Genomic DNA, 19369 nt, shown 5'->3' on the forward strand with positions numbered 1-19369 from the left:
ATAGCAAAACATCAATTGCGTATTGTTTTTTGAGAGGTAAGGAAAAGTTAAACATACTGAATGCATTTGAGACACACCTGTTTGTCACAGGGGTCAAGGCAAGAATGTAAAGGCACAACATACTTCCACACTCCTGTCATTAAGGCCATATACTGGTGTGCAACAATGCTTCACAGGGCTAACCACACAGAAATATTCAGATCTAAGTCACGCTCCCAGAGGTGTTTCAAACAAGAACTGTTTTCTCATGCAACTTCAGACTGCTGTTTAGAGTATGGGTTTTTTTGTTTCCTCTTTTTTTTTTCTTCTTCTTTGCTTCCCTTCCCCTCCCCCCCAGGCGGAACGCAGGCTCTCTATCCAGTTTCAGTGTTGTATTCTTCATCACGTTTTCTTCAATTTAGTTCTCCAGAAGTGTGCGCTGAACTGAAAAAGGAACAGCAACTCAAGGTTAGTTCACTGAGCTAGCACACATTGTAACTTATGCATTACTGTGCAGCAGCATATGTGCCAACAGACTTTTCAGTGAGCATTTGAAAATATAAGGGTAAGTTCAGGTAAGCAGAGGCTTGATTTTGTGAAGCCAGCACCCAGCATACCAAGGGATATTACATCCAAGATATAACCACATCCTACTAGATCCATGTAGCACCTGCACTTGCAGCATAGCCCAATATGTAATTTCAGACTTGAAGTTTTGCAGATGCAAACCCAAAATGGAGTACAGTCTGCACAACTGACAGAAAAACTGGGTTACTGAAAGAAAGTGCTAGCTTAAGTTATCTACAATTTCAGGAAGTCAAAGCTAAGACAACATAAAAATACAAACCTGTTCTTCTATGCCATCTGACCTGGCCTAATGCAAGCCTGCTTCTAACTAGAAACCATACAGGTATGTCAACACTCTATCCCCAAAAGCAAAGCTAACACCTGCTGACACTCAGAGCTTAGATCAGAAGTAGCACCATGATGACCATGGTTGCCTAGTTTATTGGCTCAAAACATGCTCATGCTTGCTTGCAAAATACAATAGAGGTATGAAATTTGTAATGTCACATGACATCACTATGTGGGCAGGAGTAATGATTTATGGCAACATCCCAAGTTCGACTTTATTGGTTAAAATAAAGCATGCATTATCTGACACATTTCATGTATGAGTTCTGGTGAATCTTGGCCAAAATTTTAGCATGGTCTAGCTCCAACTCATACATTAACTGCATTTGGTAGAACTCTTTAAACAGTACTGTTTGCTGTTCTAATGCACAGCTAAATTGAGGGTATCTGGCTATCTCAAGTTCTGACTTCAACAGCCAGTCACAGGAAAATGTTTTCCCCTCAAGAGTTTTAAATATTTAATAGTGCAAAGAAAAACATTTTTAAAGAAGATCATGAGCCAGAAGCAAGTGTTTAGCGAACTGATGGCATACCTGAGGGACAAGGTATTCATTTTTAAGTAAAATAAATAGCTCTGTGGGGTTTAGATTAAGCCCACAGAAGAATGTATTACAAATATATACTGCTTTGAGATTTTAATATTCAGTGTTTCAAAGATACTCAATAAACTTCAGCATATGGTTGGAATACTTATTCCCTTGTTGACCAGTTAAAAAGGCTGGAAACCCAAGTTTTCACCTACATTCTTTCTTCCAGATCTGTCTACGGCTTTCCTGGAGTTAATCACCTGTTCTGTCAACCCTGTACCACCATTCACAGAAGGGTGAGGTTGTTAGGGGGTTTACTGCTGTAAGAGAGATCCTTCCGTAGCTGTCACCATTGTAGAAAGATTTATTATGTGACGATTCTTTCATACAAGAGAGTGTTTTATTTACAACATGCCAGCAAATTCAGTCCTCCTTCCTCCCAGTGTGGTTACACCTCTGCCCAAATACTATTAATATTTTTTAATACACATTCTTGCAGAGTGCTGTATCTGTTACAATCAAGAAGGCTATCAGATTCCAAATGCATACAACATACACTAATAAAACACCTGACAGCTAACTGAGGTTATGTATCACACATAAAGCAGCGGGCTTATGTTTTTTCCAATTGGCTTTAGTAATACTTTTGCAAAGTGAATTTGATTCTTTACTTTCTCTAAGATCCTGTAATTCAAGGACTTCTCAAGGTAATACATCAGTATGTTCAAAGAATAAAAAGCTAGTGAAAAGTAGCCATATAATCAGAACTGAAAGCCTGACTCAGTTCTAAGTTAGTTGTCGTTCTTGCTACAAACATTTAAAACCCAATAAAATAAAGCAGTTCTTTCCTTTCAATGAAGTGCATTTAATAGCTTCCCCACCAATAAATTGATATTCCATCTAGATTATTTTCTTACCAGGTGGCTCAGATTGTGCTCCCCGATGGCTTTCCATATTCACATTCTCTTCATCTGCTGGGAAACAAACAGACATTTAGCATCCAAATTCTGTTATCTTCGAAGTTGTTGATTATTAGAGATAGTTTGAGAGAAGAAACAGCACTAAATAAAGTGGGCTACTGACAGTAGTTTGCTTTTCCTTGTGTTGCCTGCATGCTGATTTTAATATGCATGTTACTCAGCTTCCAAAATTCCCAACTAACAAAACTCTCAGTGTCTTGCTAGATGGCTGCTTGATCTCCCTTCACCAAGCAGCTCCTGCCTCACCTATCACTTATAGTACTCCCAAAGTTCTCTCATCTAAGTTATATCTTATTTGGGTGGAAAAGAAGCAGATAGCAAGGAACAGATGACTGCAGAAGAAAGAATCATTCAGGGATAAACATCTGAGTAGTTGTCAGAAAACTAGTATGTAGGCAAGCATTTTGTGAAGATACAAAGGCAAAATTTACAAAATGAGAACTTTTCAGCATTAAAATACTCTCTAATCTCCAACCTCCACACAGTTTTTCTTAAAGACATGTTTTCTTTCAGTGATGACTCCTTACTCTTTAGCAGGAAGCGCTTTTATTTTCAGAATGCAAAGCCTGAAGTCTGTCTGCTTCTAGAAGTCTAAATTTTGGGTGAGGTACTCTTCACTCTCTCTTAGATGATTAGTAGGAGAGGTTACTCTCCATGAACACAAATTCATTGTGCTATTAAAACTACCTTATGCATAAGATCAATGTCTAGCCCCCATATAAATACAAAAATGCATCTCTTTAGACAAGTAGGAAAGAAAACTAATTCAGAGGTCTTACCGCTTTGTTTGAAACAGAGTTTCTTCTTCTGGTAAGCAATGAAACTTGATACTGCTCCAATTACAGTAGCAATTACAGCACTTGCAATTCCAGCTATTGCTCCCTGAGAACCTGGAGGGAAAAAAAAAAAAAAAGAGAAGAAAAAGGTTTGAGTAAATCCTCATGAACACTTCCAAAAAGCAGTAAACTGAAATTATTAGATGAAGCTGTCATAATCAGCTCCTTTGTGAATAATGAAAAGTGCATCTTCTGATATTGCAACCATTGATTTCTTAGCAATGCCTATTGTTAAGCCACTTATGCATGCACGTGTAAATTAAGTTAATTAACAAAGCTACCCCTTCACAGCCAAATCTATGTGTACGCAAGAAATCACTGCACCAGCAGCTCCGAGAAGTGGAACAGTTCCAAATCATTTGCAACATGGCGATTTAAAAGAATTATGAAAGAAGAACCTAACGTTCTCGATTCCACAAAAGCTTTTATGTTGAAACCCATTACTGGCAGTGACCATTCCAGCAGAATATTAGCAATACAGAAAATCCCAGAAAACAAACGTCACACATGCAGACACCATCATACACATAAATGTATGCATTTACCCTCAGACGCTTCACCATTTCCTGGACCGGGGCTCTTTCGTTCTGCAGAAATGAACAAAAGGTTTAGATTTTACATGTCTAAAGAACAGTCAAATCACTATTGGATGCCTTTTTGTCAAACAATCTTGCAAAAATGCAACCCATCTATTACACCTGTAAGTTGTACAACTGATGCAGAAACCTGTGCGGGCACTAACACCACGGAAGTCTCAAGAAGTGCTTCTTGCCCCTGCCAATTTTCCAGTTACTGCTTCAAAGGAATCTTGGAAGGTGAAAGCTTCCCCAAAAAAGTATCAACAGCAATCTCTGCCTCAGACAACTCCCTAAAGAACTCAGTAATCAGAGGCATGTCTCAACACCATATCAAGATACGTAAGCTAACACTGATACAGAACTTGCAAAGTTGCACTAACACTCAGAGGGATGACTAACCTCATTCTGATGATGACCACTACCTCAGCTTGGTCCCAGTGACCACCTCTGTACTAAGCTGTGTCGTAACAATTAGACAGGGCAGATTACTCAGAGAGTTTGGTAAGACACGAAACAGCTTTATACTACTCAAAGTAGATATACCATACATCACTTTGAAATTTAAGGATCAATTCATCCTGTGGAACAGATGAATTTTAAGAAAACAAGGCAGATCCTCTTCTTGTACACACCTGAGCTTCCTAGCCTCATGAACTAAAAGAAACCGAGTTATGTCACAGAAGATCTGAAAATAACATCTGAAAGGCTTTAAGAACTGCATTTACAGTGAATTTTGTAATAAGTACCGCATTCACATCTCAGTTTTAAACCCACCTGAAACAAATCTTTGAAGATTTTACCTCTTAGTTATCTGAATTATTTTTTTTTTTCAGGCAGAACATGTTGCTTTTGAACTGGAAGGTATGCTTTTCAGTTTCAGATAGCAGAAACAAAGGTGATATGAATTAGACCATGTCTTGTGTGCAAGCTTTCATCAAAAGCTTAGGTAGCCGCGAGATCAATAGGAAGCATAAGCTACAGTCTTACCATTGCTGCCACTATTGCCACTACTATCGCCACCTCCTTTTGGAAAATTGCCATTGACTAAATCTGAATCATCAAAGCCACCTATAAAAAATAAAAATAGTATTATGTTAGACGGCTTTCCACTGAAAAGATACTTCCAGGCACAGAAGAACAAGGAAGTTTTCTCTAAGTTGTCTAGCTGGTTTGGGGTAGTTTTAAGCTCAGCAATGTAGTCGCAACATGTTCACGTTTCAGAAGCTCTCCTAATCTCAAGCTTGGCACTATAGAGTTTGATGGCATCACTTCTGCCTCTGAATTTCCTGAACAACTGAGGGAAGTCAGTGTCCAAGAGCAGGTACCACAGCACAAGTCATAGGCTAAACAACTAAGAAGTTCTGTAAGCTATTTAACTGGAACAGCCCACATATCACTGTCCCGTCAAAGCAGAGAAAGGCCAGGGACAGAAAAAGACCATTTATTTTCAAGGCTGCAGCTTTGAATGTTTCTTCAGAGGTGGATTTCTAAGTCACAATCAATCTTTTGAACCTGTACAACATAGTAGCTAGAGGACAAAAAGAGTTCAACATGCCACAGTTCAACATGCCATGGAAGTATTACCATGAAAATGGGAAGACAAAAATGTAATTCCCTCCTTTGATTTACTGCAGGACATTAAACCAGTCCCTCTGTGTTTTCACTGGACAGTGCTTCATGGGGCCTCAGTTCTCCTTTCCGCTGCTGCCAAATGAATCTTTAGTTCATGGAAAGCAAATCTATTTCAAGCAGCAAAACTAAAAGCATTCTATCAGAGCATGCTTTTGTTGGGTGACAAAAGCACCGTACTGAGACATACAAGACCTAAATTCAAAGATCTGCTGCAAATCAATCAGATTAAGAAACAAGAACCAGAGCTTGCATTCCAGGTAAGGACTTTCTGGCACCATAATCATGGATAATGGCATCATCACATTTGCATCCATTTGATTCTGATTTGTTCTGAGATAGGCAGAGAAGACCTTTAAAACACAACAGGCAGAGAAGCCTACCTTTTAAGCCTGACTTTCAAACACAGAAAAACTGTATTTCTTAAGTGGGCCCTTAAGAGAAAAACTAAAAAATTATCCCTTTAACTTCGAGCTCTACCTTTAATTTACATGCTTTAAGAACATAGATCACAGTTCCTATTTACCTTTTAGCAAAATGAGCAGGCCTTTGGTTTCTAAAGATTAAAGGACTCAATCCAATACACAGCTGCTCCACATTGGCAGAGAAGAGCAGCACTGTCCCAAGGGCACACACTGTCCCATCCTTCCTCCTCACAAGGTCCCACTTCTAATTAAAAATGACTCAATAGGTTTGTTATGGAATTTCAAGACTGCTGCAGAGCTTATTTGCACAGTAGTTTTTCCTCAATCTTCAGCGTTTTTCCAGTACAACATCTGACATACATAGCAATGATTGACAAGCAGAACTTACTAGATGTTTAACTGAAACAGTAAAATCATGTCGTGATTCAGGAGTTTGAACTAAAAGCTTTACCACAGTTTTCAGGATGTAAAGATTGACCTTGCTTGGGGTTATTTACACACACTAGAGACATATAGGGGGGAAAAAAGGTTAAGATCTCAAAAGTGAATTACAATACAGTAACTTTGAAAGGCATTAGGAAAGATTAACAAATCTTTTTCTACTGTGCAGGAATTCCTGTTAGGTCAGTCTTACCAGTGTCTCTTGGATTTGAAGGCAGAGGACTTGGCTTGGGGTCATCTGTAGGCAGAGTTAGAATAAAGCATGCAAAGTTACTAGTGTGAAGAAACCAAAAGCAGAACCTATAGGGGACCTCTAAAAGACTATCTGAGCTAAAAAAAAAAATGCTATCAGATCTTTCTCGTGGCATTTTCATTAGCTAATGCTGTATTTGTTTGGTTACTTCAAGTTAATCGCTGTACTCTAATGCAATTGACAGTGTCGCTGCTACATTAGCCTGCATGTCAGACCCTTGCTTACTGAACATGTACAGAAGAGCTTTCTAAGTGTTACGTAGCATTTTAGTTTGCACATGCAGAACTTCTTCAAAGTTTACTTCCAGGTACAGATTACTTGTCAGTTTCCTCTTTTAAAATCATCAGATTTTAACCAGTAAGAAACAGTAGTACCTCACTTTACAAAAAAGAAAAAAAGAAAAAAAGCAAGAAAAAAAAGACAAAAAAGGACCAAAAAAAAAGACAAAAAAAAAGGAAAAAAAAAGACAAAAAAAGACAAGACACAACAGAACTAGAAACATGGCTCTCACAATGACAGTTTGTTTAACTTGCCACAAAACAGGAGAATAAGAGAATTTAGTAAATTTTTTTTCTGTACTGGTCACAGCCTTTCTTGTCAACATCAACTTAACACACCAATAGCTGTTTTCTAAACCTGTGTTTTCACCAACAGCTGAACCAATCTAGCAGCTCATTTCTTCTGTATGCCACTCCCTGATGTTGCATGGTCTTCCCTCTACATATTCAAAGTAAAGAGGAAGGCACTGGAGGTGCCTGCCAGGATCCTCTCTCTTTAGTTAGAGATTCACCAACTGCATTGGGTTGGAAGGGATCCTCAAAGTCATCTTGTCTGACCCCCTTGTAGTCAACCCAGACACCTCCAATGAGATAAGGTTGCCCAGGGTCACATCAAGTCTGATCTTGAGTGTCTCCAGGGTCAGGGCTTCAACGCATCCCTGGGAAACCTCCTTTAGTATTTCACCACTCTCCCTGTAAAGAATTTCTTCCTTATGTCCAACCTATATCTACCCTGCTCTAGTTTAAAATCATTGCCTGTCATCGTACTGCTGCAAGCCTTTCCCAGTTTTCCTGTAGGTCCCCTTCAGATACTGAAATGCAGCTATATGGTCTCCCCAGAGCCTTCTCTTCTCCAGGCTGAACAGCCCAAATGCTTTCAGCCCATCTTCACAGAAAAGGTGCTCAAGCCCATCTGATTCATTTGGTCAACAGTTTCTCAGTTAGCCAGCTCCGTTTTAAAAAATGTCAGGAGCTGGAAACAGCTTTTATGACAGATGAAATTTCAAAGGCCTAAGCCAAACAGAGTGGCAAACAGTGCTACTGTCCTACAGCTGTATGCCCTGTGTCAGGGAAGCTGCCTACCCTGCAACAGGTCTTGGGATGGTACTCAAAAAGCAACTGTGCACTATCTGCCTAACTGGCTGAGTGAAAACAACACTGCACTTTCTACTGCTGCCCACACTGCAGAGCTGAAGTGCATTAGAAAGAGAACCTTTCCTCATATTATTTCAAACAGATTAATGTTTTCTTGTGCTACTAAAATTACTTCCTGGAAAGGAGAAGATTGCTTCAGATACTTCCATAGGTAATCGTTCATGGAATTAGCGCCATCTAGTGAAGACACAGCAATGAAACAAGAAAGACTTGGATAAGAAATGAGTGAAATAAATACAGTTTTTGTGATCCAGACCCTTCAAACTGAACGTAAATAAACATAACTAGACTGTAATGATTTTTATCTGCAGTCTGTTACCTTAATCAGCTCATTACTCTGACTACATTGAGGTAATAATGGATGGGTAGATATTGAATGAAGTACCATTGAGCAGTACCCAGGAAAACACAATACTTACGAGGTTGAACGGCATCATGCAAGTCTAAATCATCTGCAAAGAAAGAAGGGAAATTTAGAATATAATGAAAAAATGAAGTAATTTTAGACTATTTTTATACAAAATGCACCTCACAATGTTTTCACCAAGAATATAATGGCATGATTATTCGACAGTGACCTACAGAAAAAGGACCAAAGAGCTACCAGGTATTATCTGCCAAACCACATGCTGACTTTGGTGATCATGGAACATGCCAAGGGCAAGCTCAAAGTGGGCAAGCTTAGAACATTCAGATTGAAAGCCAGCAAAAGGGATTCTCACAGAGTCCTTAAGCTTTTTGAGATCACAAAGTAACTTTGTGGGAGCACTAGCAGAAGACTCCAAATGCAGAAATTCCTTTGCAGCTAGGGAATTGCCATCTTTTATAGAAACATCACAGCTCTGTGTGCCATTACTTTGAAAAATTCAGGCTCTCAAAGTAGTCTGTACAGCTACACTTAACTTCACAGTAGAAGACATTACAAACCAATCAGATCTCACCAGAATGTGATGGCGTCGTCTTCGGTGAGGTATCTGTCAGAGATGGTTAGAAAGAAAGAAAAAAGATTAAATACTATTTTACACACTGTTTAGAAGATGCATGAAGGATAAATGTAAACCTATGTTTATACAATGAAAAGCACGAGATCAATCTATACAGCAAGATATTTTCCCCTTAAGAAGAATCTTCCCAAAGACAAATTTCACTTTTATGTGAACATACCCATAGATGAATCTCTCCACTGAGCTATAAACAAACAGCATGTGGGGAAGGTGTCATGCTGTGATACTTGGAAGCGTATAAGGCAAAAGGCCAGACACTGTTTTCCCATCTACTTCCCAAAATTTGCAAGAGAGTAATAATTACCAAGTGCATCTTCTAAGCTGAAGTCATCACTATTGCCTGTGGAAAAAGAAAGCAATAGTAAGAACACTTTTTCCTACTCAAATCCAACCCTTATGAGTCATAAACATGTCTTTGATCTAACACAGTATGAAGATGATTTCTCTACCTCACCCTGCACTCCTATCAGGGTCCACCCTGCTAGCAGTACACAGGGACAGAGAATGGGGGTTGAGGTTAGTTCATCACAAATTGTTTCTCTGTTGCTCCTTCCTCCTCAGGCAGGGGACTCCTCACACTCTTCCCCTGCTCCAGACTGGGGTTCCTCCCACAGAAGTCACTCCTTCGTGAACTTCTCCAACGTGAGTCCTTCCTATGGGGCTGCAGTTCTTCATGAACTGCTGCAGTGTGGGTCCATTCTGCAGGGTGCACTCCTTCAGAAAGAGACTGTTCCAGTGAAGGCTTCACACTGGCTCACAATCTTCTTTAGGCACATTGCTTTCTGATGTGGGATCCTCCACAGGCTGCTTGTAGCCATTTGCTCTACCATTAACTGCGATGGGCTGCAGAGACAGCCTGCCATCTCACCACAGGGGGAATCTCTGCTCTGGTGCTTCCCCACACTCCTTCTTCACTGACCTTAGACTCCACATCCCACTCCTCTCTCAGATGCAGGTTTTCCAGCAGTTTTTCTTCCCATCTTCGATAGTTTATCACAGAGATTCTACCACCATCGCTGACTGGCTCGGCCTTGGCCAGAAGCTGGTCTGACTTGGAACCAGGAGAGCTTCCAGCAGCTTCTCAGAGAGCCATGCCTGTAGCCCTTCTCTTGATACCAAAACCCCACATATCCAAAACCCAACATATCACACTGTGTAGATTAAGTTTCATTTTCAGCCCTCATGATAAGATCATTCTCTCTTGCTGTACTACATCATTTGCCAGAACTACTGCTGCTTACCCAGCCAACTGCAAGCAGGGTAACTCAATATATTCATGATAGAAACTGGTTTCAGAGCATGAATAGAGAGTAGTGTGATCTCAGCAGCAGAGGCTTGTAAGATAAATGGATAGCTAAAACAACTGCTTGGCACATTTCTGATAGTTCATCATTCCTACTTTCATTGAAGTGTGGCAAAAGGCATGAAACACCAGCTATTCAAGAAAGTGATATCCAGATCGTCTGCCCCAGACTCAAAGAGGCTGGAAGACTTTTTCTACTTACTATCAAGGCAGACAAAGCAGATCTTGGTTCCAGCCACAGCTATCTTAGTTCAGAAGATACATGCATAAAGCGTTGATGTCGAGTTGATGAGGAGTCGCTCAAGAGCAGTCTTGAGAAGGACCTGGGGGTGTCAGCTGACGTAAAACTGAACATGAGCTGACAGTGTGTGCTTACAGCCCAGGTGGTCAATCCTGGGCTCCATCAAAAGAAGTATGACCAGCCAGCAGGACAAGGGAAGTGATTCTCCCCCTCTACTCTGCTCTCCTAAGACCCCACCTTGAGTACTGTGTCCAGTTTTGGGGCCCCCAGCATTAAGTGTGACATTGACCTGCTGGAGCGGGTCTAGAGGAAGGTCATGAAGATGATCAGAGGGCTGGAGCACCTCCCTTATGGGGACAGGCTGAGAGAGCTGGGGTATGGAGAAGACTCTTGGGATACGTTATAGCAGCCTCCCAGTACGTGAAGTGCACTACAAGCAAGCCATGAAGGGACTCATTGCCCTCTACAACTACCTGAAAGGTGGTTGTAGACAGGAAGGGGTTGGTCTCTTCTCCCAGGCAACCAGCACCAGAACAGGGGGACACAGTCTCAAGCTGTGCCAGGGGAGGTTTAGACTCGAGGTGAGGAAAAAGTTCTTCACCAAGCGAGTCGTTCGCCATTGGGATGGGCTGCCCAGGGAGGTGGTGGAGTCACCATCCCTGGAGGTGTTCAAGGGGAGACTGGACGTGGCACTTAGTGCCATGGTCTAGTTGTGGGGTCTGTTGGGACAGGTTGGACTTGATGATCCTTGGGGTCTCTTCCAACCTTGGTTATACTGTGATACTGTGATACTGTGACTTTTAACAAAGGCTTGTAGTGATAGGATGAAAGGGAATGGATTGAAGCTCAAGGAAGGTAGATTTAGACCAGATATTAGGAAGAAATTCTTTACAGTGAGGGTGGTGAGACACTGGAACATGTTGCCTAGGGAAGTCATGGATGCCCCCTCCCTGGAGGTGTTCAAGGCCAGGCTGGATGAGGCGTCCCTGCCCGTGGCAGCAGGGAGGCCGGGGGTTGGAACTAGATGATCTTTAAGCCCCCTTCCAACCCAAACCATTCTATGAATTTATGAAACGTCATGTCTGGGTTTTCTTTTCTCTGAATATGCCTAGAGAAGAGGAGTCAGAACTGACTACTGCGAAGTCTGAAGAGAGGAATAAAAAACAAGCACTTCACTCTAAGTGAGCCGTTTGAAATACTTATCTCATTAAGAACTGTCTCACAGAATGGAAAATATTTGCAAGTTCTTTATCTGAAGCATCTTGCAAATACAATTTTAAAAACCTCAATAAAACAAGCAATTGGTAAGACCCAAATCTTGGTTACCTTTGAAGTTACCCTTTTCTTGGGACTACACCAAGAAACCTCTGTTTGAAGAGGGGAAAAAGGTCAAAGCACTCAAGAGAAATTGAAACAGGCATTTGAATAGTTGTTCCTCAAACCTGAATTCTGGCTTGTTTCTTTTTTTAAGTACCTTCAGGCCCTGATCAGACATTTGCTAGCCTAACTTTGAGAAGGCAGGCAGAAGTATCTATTGAAGATACATGCTCCTCAGAACATTCTAGCAGAGTAGCAGCCAGAGAATGGGCCAACACTATCTGTTAACACCATCTGTCTCGAGGTTAATAATATACCATCAAAGCAATGGATACTACGTGGTGGGTGTATTTCAAGAGTACTATTTCTTTTTAAAGAAGTGGCAGAGGGAAAAACAAGCACATACACTCAACATTATGCTTTGGTGCAGCTGAATTTTCACCTGGAGCAGAACAGAGACTGTATGAAGAGTGTCCCATGGCCACAGTAAAACTTAGTCTGAGCATCCTGAATAGTTCCAGCTGCAATGGTTTCCCTCAAAAGGAGGAAGCGAGTGTAGAAGAGTGTATTCAGTGACACTGCTATTTTAAGGGGCGGTTTTCACACATGATCTTCCTGAAGAAATAATTTAGGATGGAATTGCTGACTGACAATCTCACATAAGATATGTTTTGAGAGAGCAATAAATTTGAAAACTAATAAAAGAAAAAATTAGTTCTATATTGACTGGAATATTCAATATTGTGAGCCGCGGGTCTTTTTTCCAAGCATGCAGAAAGATGCCATGCTCCTCAAACATATTACTTTATCTCAATTAATTAGCAGAAAATGCCAAAACCAAACTGTCCAGGTTTTGCTGATACAGAATCCCAGGCCAGCTGTGGGCTGCAGGCCATCAGCAGTCCTGAGTCAGCCAGGACAGCTGAACTGGCTGAACTGGCTACAGGTGTATCCCATACCATGAGCATCACACTCCGTATAAAGGAAGAAGCTTGCTATGGAAAGGAGAGTGTCTTGCTTTCTCTTTGGTTTTCTCCTTAGCCTGCTCCTCTTCCTTCTCTTGAGGACTGACTTCTTGAATACTGTGACTGCTGTGCTTTCGCTGGGCTCAGTGTAACTATATCTATTTTGTATTGACAAAATATATAGTATTAATTTGGCTATTAATAGGTATATTATTAGTATTAATTTGGCTAGTATTAATAGGTGTGGTATTAATTTGGCTATTTCGTTAAATCTGCCTTCAGTTCAGCCTGTGGGTCTTCTTTCCCTGATTTCCCCTTTTCTGCTGTGGAGGGGTCATCAGGTGATAAGAGCAACTGCTACAGTTTGGCCCTAGATAAGGGCTAAACATAGGCACTAACTTATGAAACTCACTACAATAATCTCCACTCTGAAGTGCTAGTAATCTGCTTTCCCAGTAATGACTGGGTGTTCCTCTGCTGTTTATGACAAACCTTCACATCTCTTTAAAGCACTTGCTTTTACAACTCTAGTTGCTCAGCTTTTAGTAGGAGTGGGTCCACCTAAACTAAAGTTTAATTATTGAGTCTGAAAGGAAAGAGGCTCAGTACCAGGGATTCAGCGGGTTCAAAGGGAGAAACAATCAGACAACAGAAAGCTACAGAACTAGACTAAGGGTAGAAACAAGATTCAGAAGGAAAAGCCAGCAAGAATGTGCTGTATTCTCTACAGGCTTAAGGAGCACCTTTTCTTAGTCTAAGCAAAGATATCACCAAATAAAGCAGGTTATTATATTGCACATAAAGCACAATACAAGAATTATCTCTATATCCTATGCCATTTTCCTTCCATGTCCATAGCTCTGTTACCTGAGGCCGATTTTCAGCAGGCTCAGTAACACGTGTAGTTTGTGTCAGATGGGGAAAAACCAGCAGACAAAAGAGAAAGCATCAGCTTCTGAAAAGTCAATGAGCTAGAGGGTATTCATGAGATCCAAGTAACTACACAAATAGGAGTCCTTTGCAAATACTCATCAATGCTGCCGGATACTGCTACAGATTAGTCATGTTACCATTCCGCTGCAGAAGCTCACAGGACTTTTGGAAAGTTCTTCCATTAGTCACATGAGCAGTGACACACCAAGAAAGGAAATTTGTGATGAATCATCACACACAGAACTTTCTGACTTGAGCAACAGATGGCTTGATTATTTTTTTTCTAGGAATGTTTGTGCTTTCCTCTTCTCCCTCACTCCCCAGTTTATAAAGATGTGAAGGGCAAGTGTCAGGAGGATGGAGCCAGGCTCTTCTCAGTGATGTTCAATGATAGGACAAGGGGCAACAGGTGCAAGCTGAAGCATAGGAAGTTCAATGTAAACATAAGAAGAAACTTTTTTACTGTGAGGGTGACAGAGCACTGGACCAGGCTGCCCAGAGAGGTTGTGGAGTCTCCTTCACTGCAGACATTCAAGACCCCCTGGTATGCATTCCCGTGTGACCTGCTCTAGGTGGTCCTGCTCTGGCAGGGGGGTTTGATCTTTTGAAGTCCCTTCCAGCCTCTAACATTCTGTGATTCTGTGAGTCCAATCATTTGATCTACTTTTACTGACACAAACTAAACGGCACACAGCACTTGGAGTAGGGACAGACCAGTGTGCTATCACCTCCCTTGAACAGCTGGCTCTGCTATGTTTTATGCACCCCAGGGCACAGTTGGCCTTTTTTGCTACCAGGGCACACTGCTGACCCGTGTTCAACTTACCATCAACCCAAACTCCCAGGATCCCTTTCTGTGGAGCTCTCTACAGCCTCTTGTTCCCCAGGTTGTACACACAACCAGGACTGCCCTGCCCCAGGTGCAGAATCCTGCATTTACTTTCCAACCACACATCCCCATGTCTGTAGCTTACCGTAACACCTCCCTGAGGAGTCTACTCCTGTGCCTGATAACCCTTTCAATGTAGAAGTTTCTTCTAAGATCCAACCTAAAACTCCCCAAGTGCAGACAAAGCCCATTTTCTCTCATCCTGTAACTTGCCACTAGGGAGAAGAGACACCCATCTTGCTACAACCTCCTTTCAAGTAGTTGTGAAGAGTGATTAAGTCTCCTCTCAGTCTCCTCTCCTCCAGACTAAACAATTCCAATTCCTTCAACCAACATCAAACATCAATTGGCAAATCAACAGGTCCCACATCTCCTCAAGCTTAAAAGAGCTTCCAAAATGTTGTCACTAACAGCAGCTTGGAAAGAATTAAAGTACTTTCTGTGCTTCTTGAGACAGTTGCTTCTTGATGAGTACCTCTTCCACAAATTCAAAACCCAGCTGACCAGAGCCCTGGGCAACCTGCAGTGGCTGATCCTTCTGGAGCAAAGGGTGGGACCAGAAGGTATCCAGAGGTGTTTTCCAGCCTCAGAATCCACTGTTTCTGTGACTTGGGCCAGTTCTAGTCACTGGACTGAATTTCTTGTGCTACTCACATAACTACGAATAAATCACTTTGTCCTTCTGCAATTCTGTTCACAGATGAGAACTGAAATACATTGCTCTTCTCATCAAGTCTGTTAAGTGGAAACCTAAGCTACACTCACAAAGCTGTTAGAAGAACATCTGGGTGATAGAAGCATGGCCCTTGCATCAAGAAATTACAAGATTAAGTTTTGAGGGAACAGTGACAGGAAGTGGGAAGAGAGGAAAAAGCTTTTGCAAAACATAATACAGGTGCTGAATCCAGATGGCAACAAATAAAAAGATACTGGTTGGACATATTTACTTGAGGCTTGCGTATTTCTTCTTACTAGTAACTTCAGGAAGGCCCAGACGCGCCTCGAGACTGCACATGCCATACACTATACCTGCTGCTATTTCACTGAAGTATTTGGCCTTAGTAAGCATAAATCTAAAATTAGCAAGTGTTTGAATAAAGTATTTTCTAGAAAAAGGACAGCTTCCTTTCATGCAAATTCAGAGTCTAAGGCAAAATGACAACTGGCAGACAGAAGCCTAGTCTTGTCTGCATTCACATGCAGCATACCCTTGATGAAGGTTGCAGGTGTTTGACTAAATATTGCCTAGCTTTACATTAAATATTTAAAGCCTGTATGACAGTCCTTGTAGCTACAAGTGACATACAAGCACAATGACATTTTCAACATTCTAGGTAACTGCTCTTGCATTCTGGGTACTTTTACTCATAGGAGCACAGAGACATTACTCTGCATTAAGCACGAAGCTGCTTGATGTCAGTAACACCATTCCTGGAACTAGTGCTGTCGTCAACAGGGCATCTGAAGGAATCAACTCTGTCCTTCTGCTTCCAGGGCAGGCAACAAGTACTCCTGCTCATCTTCAGAGGTCTCAGGTACCATTGCAGTAACCATTTCTTCACGGAAGCTCACGGAGCAGGCACGATGGGCCAAGCCACCTCTGCTTTCCACCACTGCTTCTTCAGAAACCTCTGCCAGAGTTGGACTGGAAGCTCTGAAGCAGTCTTGTTCTCAAATTTCACCAAGATCAAGAGAACACTGTGAACCTTCTATTTGCATTCAGCCACGTTTGAAATTCTGTCTTGGCATAAAAAATGTCAGTAGTTAATTTTTTTGTAAGTCTAAGAAACCATAATCCTTTAAGTCCATGTTGCTCACAGTCTACAGCTTCCATAGAATACATAGAATCCATGCACATCAATGCACACATCCCCAAGAGCAGAGCCACTGAGGAACACAAGCACAACCACCAAGCAGATCTGGCTGCTAAAATACACAGAATACACAGAATAAACCAGGTTGGAAGAGACCTTCAAGATCATCACGTCCAACCCATCAACCAATCCAACACCACCCAAACAACTAACCCACGGCACCAAGCACCCCATCAAGTCTCCTCCTGAACACCTCCAGTGATGGCAAATCCACCACCTCCCCAGGCAGCCCATTCCAATGGGCAATCACTCTTTCTGTATAGAACTTTTTCCTAACATCTAGCCTGAACCTCCCCTGGTGCAGCCTGAGACTGTGTCCTCTTGTTCTGGTACTGGCTGCCTGGGAGAAGAGACCAACATCCGTCTGTCTACAAGCTCCCTTCAGGTAGTTGTAGAGAGTAATAAGGTCACCCCTGAGTCTCCTCTTCTCCAGGCTAAGCAATCCCAGCTCCCTCAGCCTCTCCTCGTAAGGCTTATGTTCCAAACCCCTCACCAACTTTGTTGCCCTTCTCTGGACTCGTTCCAGCAAGTCAACATCCATCCTAAACTGAGGGGCCCAGAACTGGACACAGGACTCGAGGTGCGGCCTAACCAGTGCAGTGTACAGGGGCAGAATGACCTCCCTGCTCCTGCTGGCCACACTGTTCCTGATGCAGGCCAGGATGCCATTGGCCCTCTTAGCTGCCTGGGCACACTGCAGGCTCATGTTCAGTCTACCGTCAACCAGCACCCCCAGGTCCCTCTCAGCCTGACTGCTCTCCAGCCACTCTGACCCCAGCCTGTAGCTCTGCATGGGGTTGTTGTGGCCAATGTGCAGAACCCGGCACTTGGATGTGTTCAATCTCATGCCCTTGGACTCTGCCCATCTCTCCAGCCTGTCGAGGTCCCTCTGCAGAGCCTCTCTACCCTCCAGCAGATCAACTCCTGCCCCCAGCTTGGTGTCGTCAGCAAATTTACTGATGATGGACTCAATGTCCTCGTCCAGATCATCAATAAAGATGTTAAAGAGCATGGGGCCCAGCACTGATCCCTGGGGCACACCACTGGTGACTGGCTGCCAGCTGGATGTGGCACCATTCACTACCACTCTCTGGGCTCGGCCCTCCAGCCAGTTCCTAACCCATCGCAGTGTGCTCCCATCCAAGCCATGGGCTGACAGCTTGGCCAGGAGTTTGCTGTGGGGGACGGTGTCCAAGGCCTTGCTGAGGTCCAGGTAGACTACATCCACAGGCCTCCCCACATCCACCAGGCGGTTCACCTGATCATAGAAGGAGATCAGGTTGGTCAGGCAGGACCTGCCCTTCCTAAACCCATGCTGGCTGGGCCTGATCCCTTGGCCATCCTCTAAGTGTTGTGTGATTGCACTCAGGATGACCTGCTCCATAATCTTGCCTGGCACTGAGGTCAGGCTAACAGGACTGTAATTCCCTGGCTCATCCAACCGGCCCTTCTTGTGGATGGGTACCACGTTGGCCAGTTTCCAGTCATCAGGGATCTCTCCAGTGAGCCAGGACTGATGAAAAATCATGGGGAGTGGCTTGGCCAGCTCATCTGCCAGCTCTCTCAGCACCCTAGGATGGATCCCATCTGGTCCAAGTTTAACTTGTTTGACAGGCAGGACTTTGACTATCACAAAGCAGACAAGCCTTGCACCTGTAGCTTATAGGATACCAGAAGGCTCACGTTTACTCTTGCTATGAAATTTCCCTTCCCAAAATATTGTATCAATCGGTCTTTATGGTATAAAAGTGTATTAATGTTGTTAATACATATTACTTCACATTACCTATTGCAATGTAGTGAGGTAGCAGAATTTTACAAGAGACTTTGGTACTGTTAATGCTTTGATAAAAGTAATCAAATGATAGTTTGGCCCTAAGACTTTATTTCTTGGAAGCCTTAAGTCATCCAGAAGAAAAGATATGCCTGGACAACCAAGATGATGCCAGCATCCTAGCTCCCCTAACATCTTCTTGAAACTCTCCCAGCATTGGCTGGCATTATAAATAACTAACTGTAACAAGACTAACCTCAAGGACATCTGGATCAAAAAGCAAGCATCAGGAATGCTGCAGAAATACAGGTACTTTGCAAAACATTAGTATGATGTGCAATCAGCAGCATGGATGTTAGTGACTAGACAGATCATGTTGCACCCGAATGCTTGAAGGCTACCAGAACTCAGTGTAAAACCACATCTGAAGTGCTTCAGTTTGGCTGAGACACCTCATGTGCATGAATACTCACCCTTGTAACCCTGTGTTTAACATCCTAGCCTGTCTTCTCAGTCAGCAAGGGCCAGTTGCAAACTTCCACTACACTTTCCAAAGATCAGTCTGTCAGCACCTTTCCCTCTTCCAGGGTCAAATAATCTCCTTGTTTCTTGAGGATTTCTGCACTTAAATCTAATAGATTCAGCAGTTCCTGTCAAGAATTTTTTGCAGTTGACCAACATCCATATAATCTCTTGCTCTGAAGAGTGTACTTTGAAACAGTGGGTATGTCAAAAGCAGTCAAAACTGTGGAGCAATATACCACTAAGACAACAGAAGAGATGGTGGGACTAGGAAGGGGTGTGCCTTCAAAACCCTTCAAATACTCAGTGCTTCTCACCTTCTTGAATAGATTCATAAACATTAAATCTCACTGGGTTAACAACCCAAACTGAAGACAGCACCAAAAACTAATAGTTGAATACCCTATAGTGGTCAGTCAAAAGACTAGACTTGAATTTAAGAAAGTTTTATTCAAGCTGCTAACAAACTCTTCATTGGTTCTGTTCAGGTAATATCCTCCTCTCTTTGCACAGAAAATCTCTGTATACACCTCTACAGTTCCACAGCCTTG

At 42.4% G+C, this 19369-nt stretch overlaps 1 protein-coding gene across 1 annotated transcript; it reads right to left on the minus strand.

Moving 5' to 3' along the window:
• Positions 1–325: 325 nt before the first annotated feature.
• On the minus strand, positions 326–6771 carry CD99 (CD99 molecule (Xg blood group)). Its single transcript, XM_054164838.1, has 7 exons — positions 6731–6771; positions 6504–6583; positions 4803–4883; positions 3783–3824; positions 3181–3291; positions 2339–2392; positions 326–423 (listed from the first exon to the last, which is right to left on the minus strand). The coding sequence occupies exons 1-7, from the start codon at positions 6769–6771 to the stop codon at positions 398–400; spliced, it is 435 nt and encodes a 144-aa protein (XP_054020813.1). The 3' UTR covers positions 326–397.
• Between the last annotated feature and the right edge of the window lie 12598 nt (positions 6772–19369).

The sequence above is a fragment of the Dryobates pubescens genome, chromosome 10 (assembly GCF_014839835.1).
Source record: "Dryobates pubescens isolate bDryPub1 chromosome 10, bDryPub1.pri, whole genome shotgun sequence".
Lineage (NCBI taxonomy): Eukaryota > Metazoa > Chordata > Aves > Piciformes > Picidae > Dryobates > Dryobates pubescens.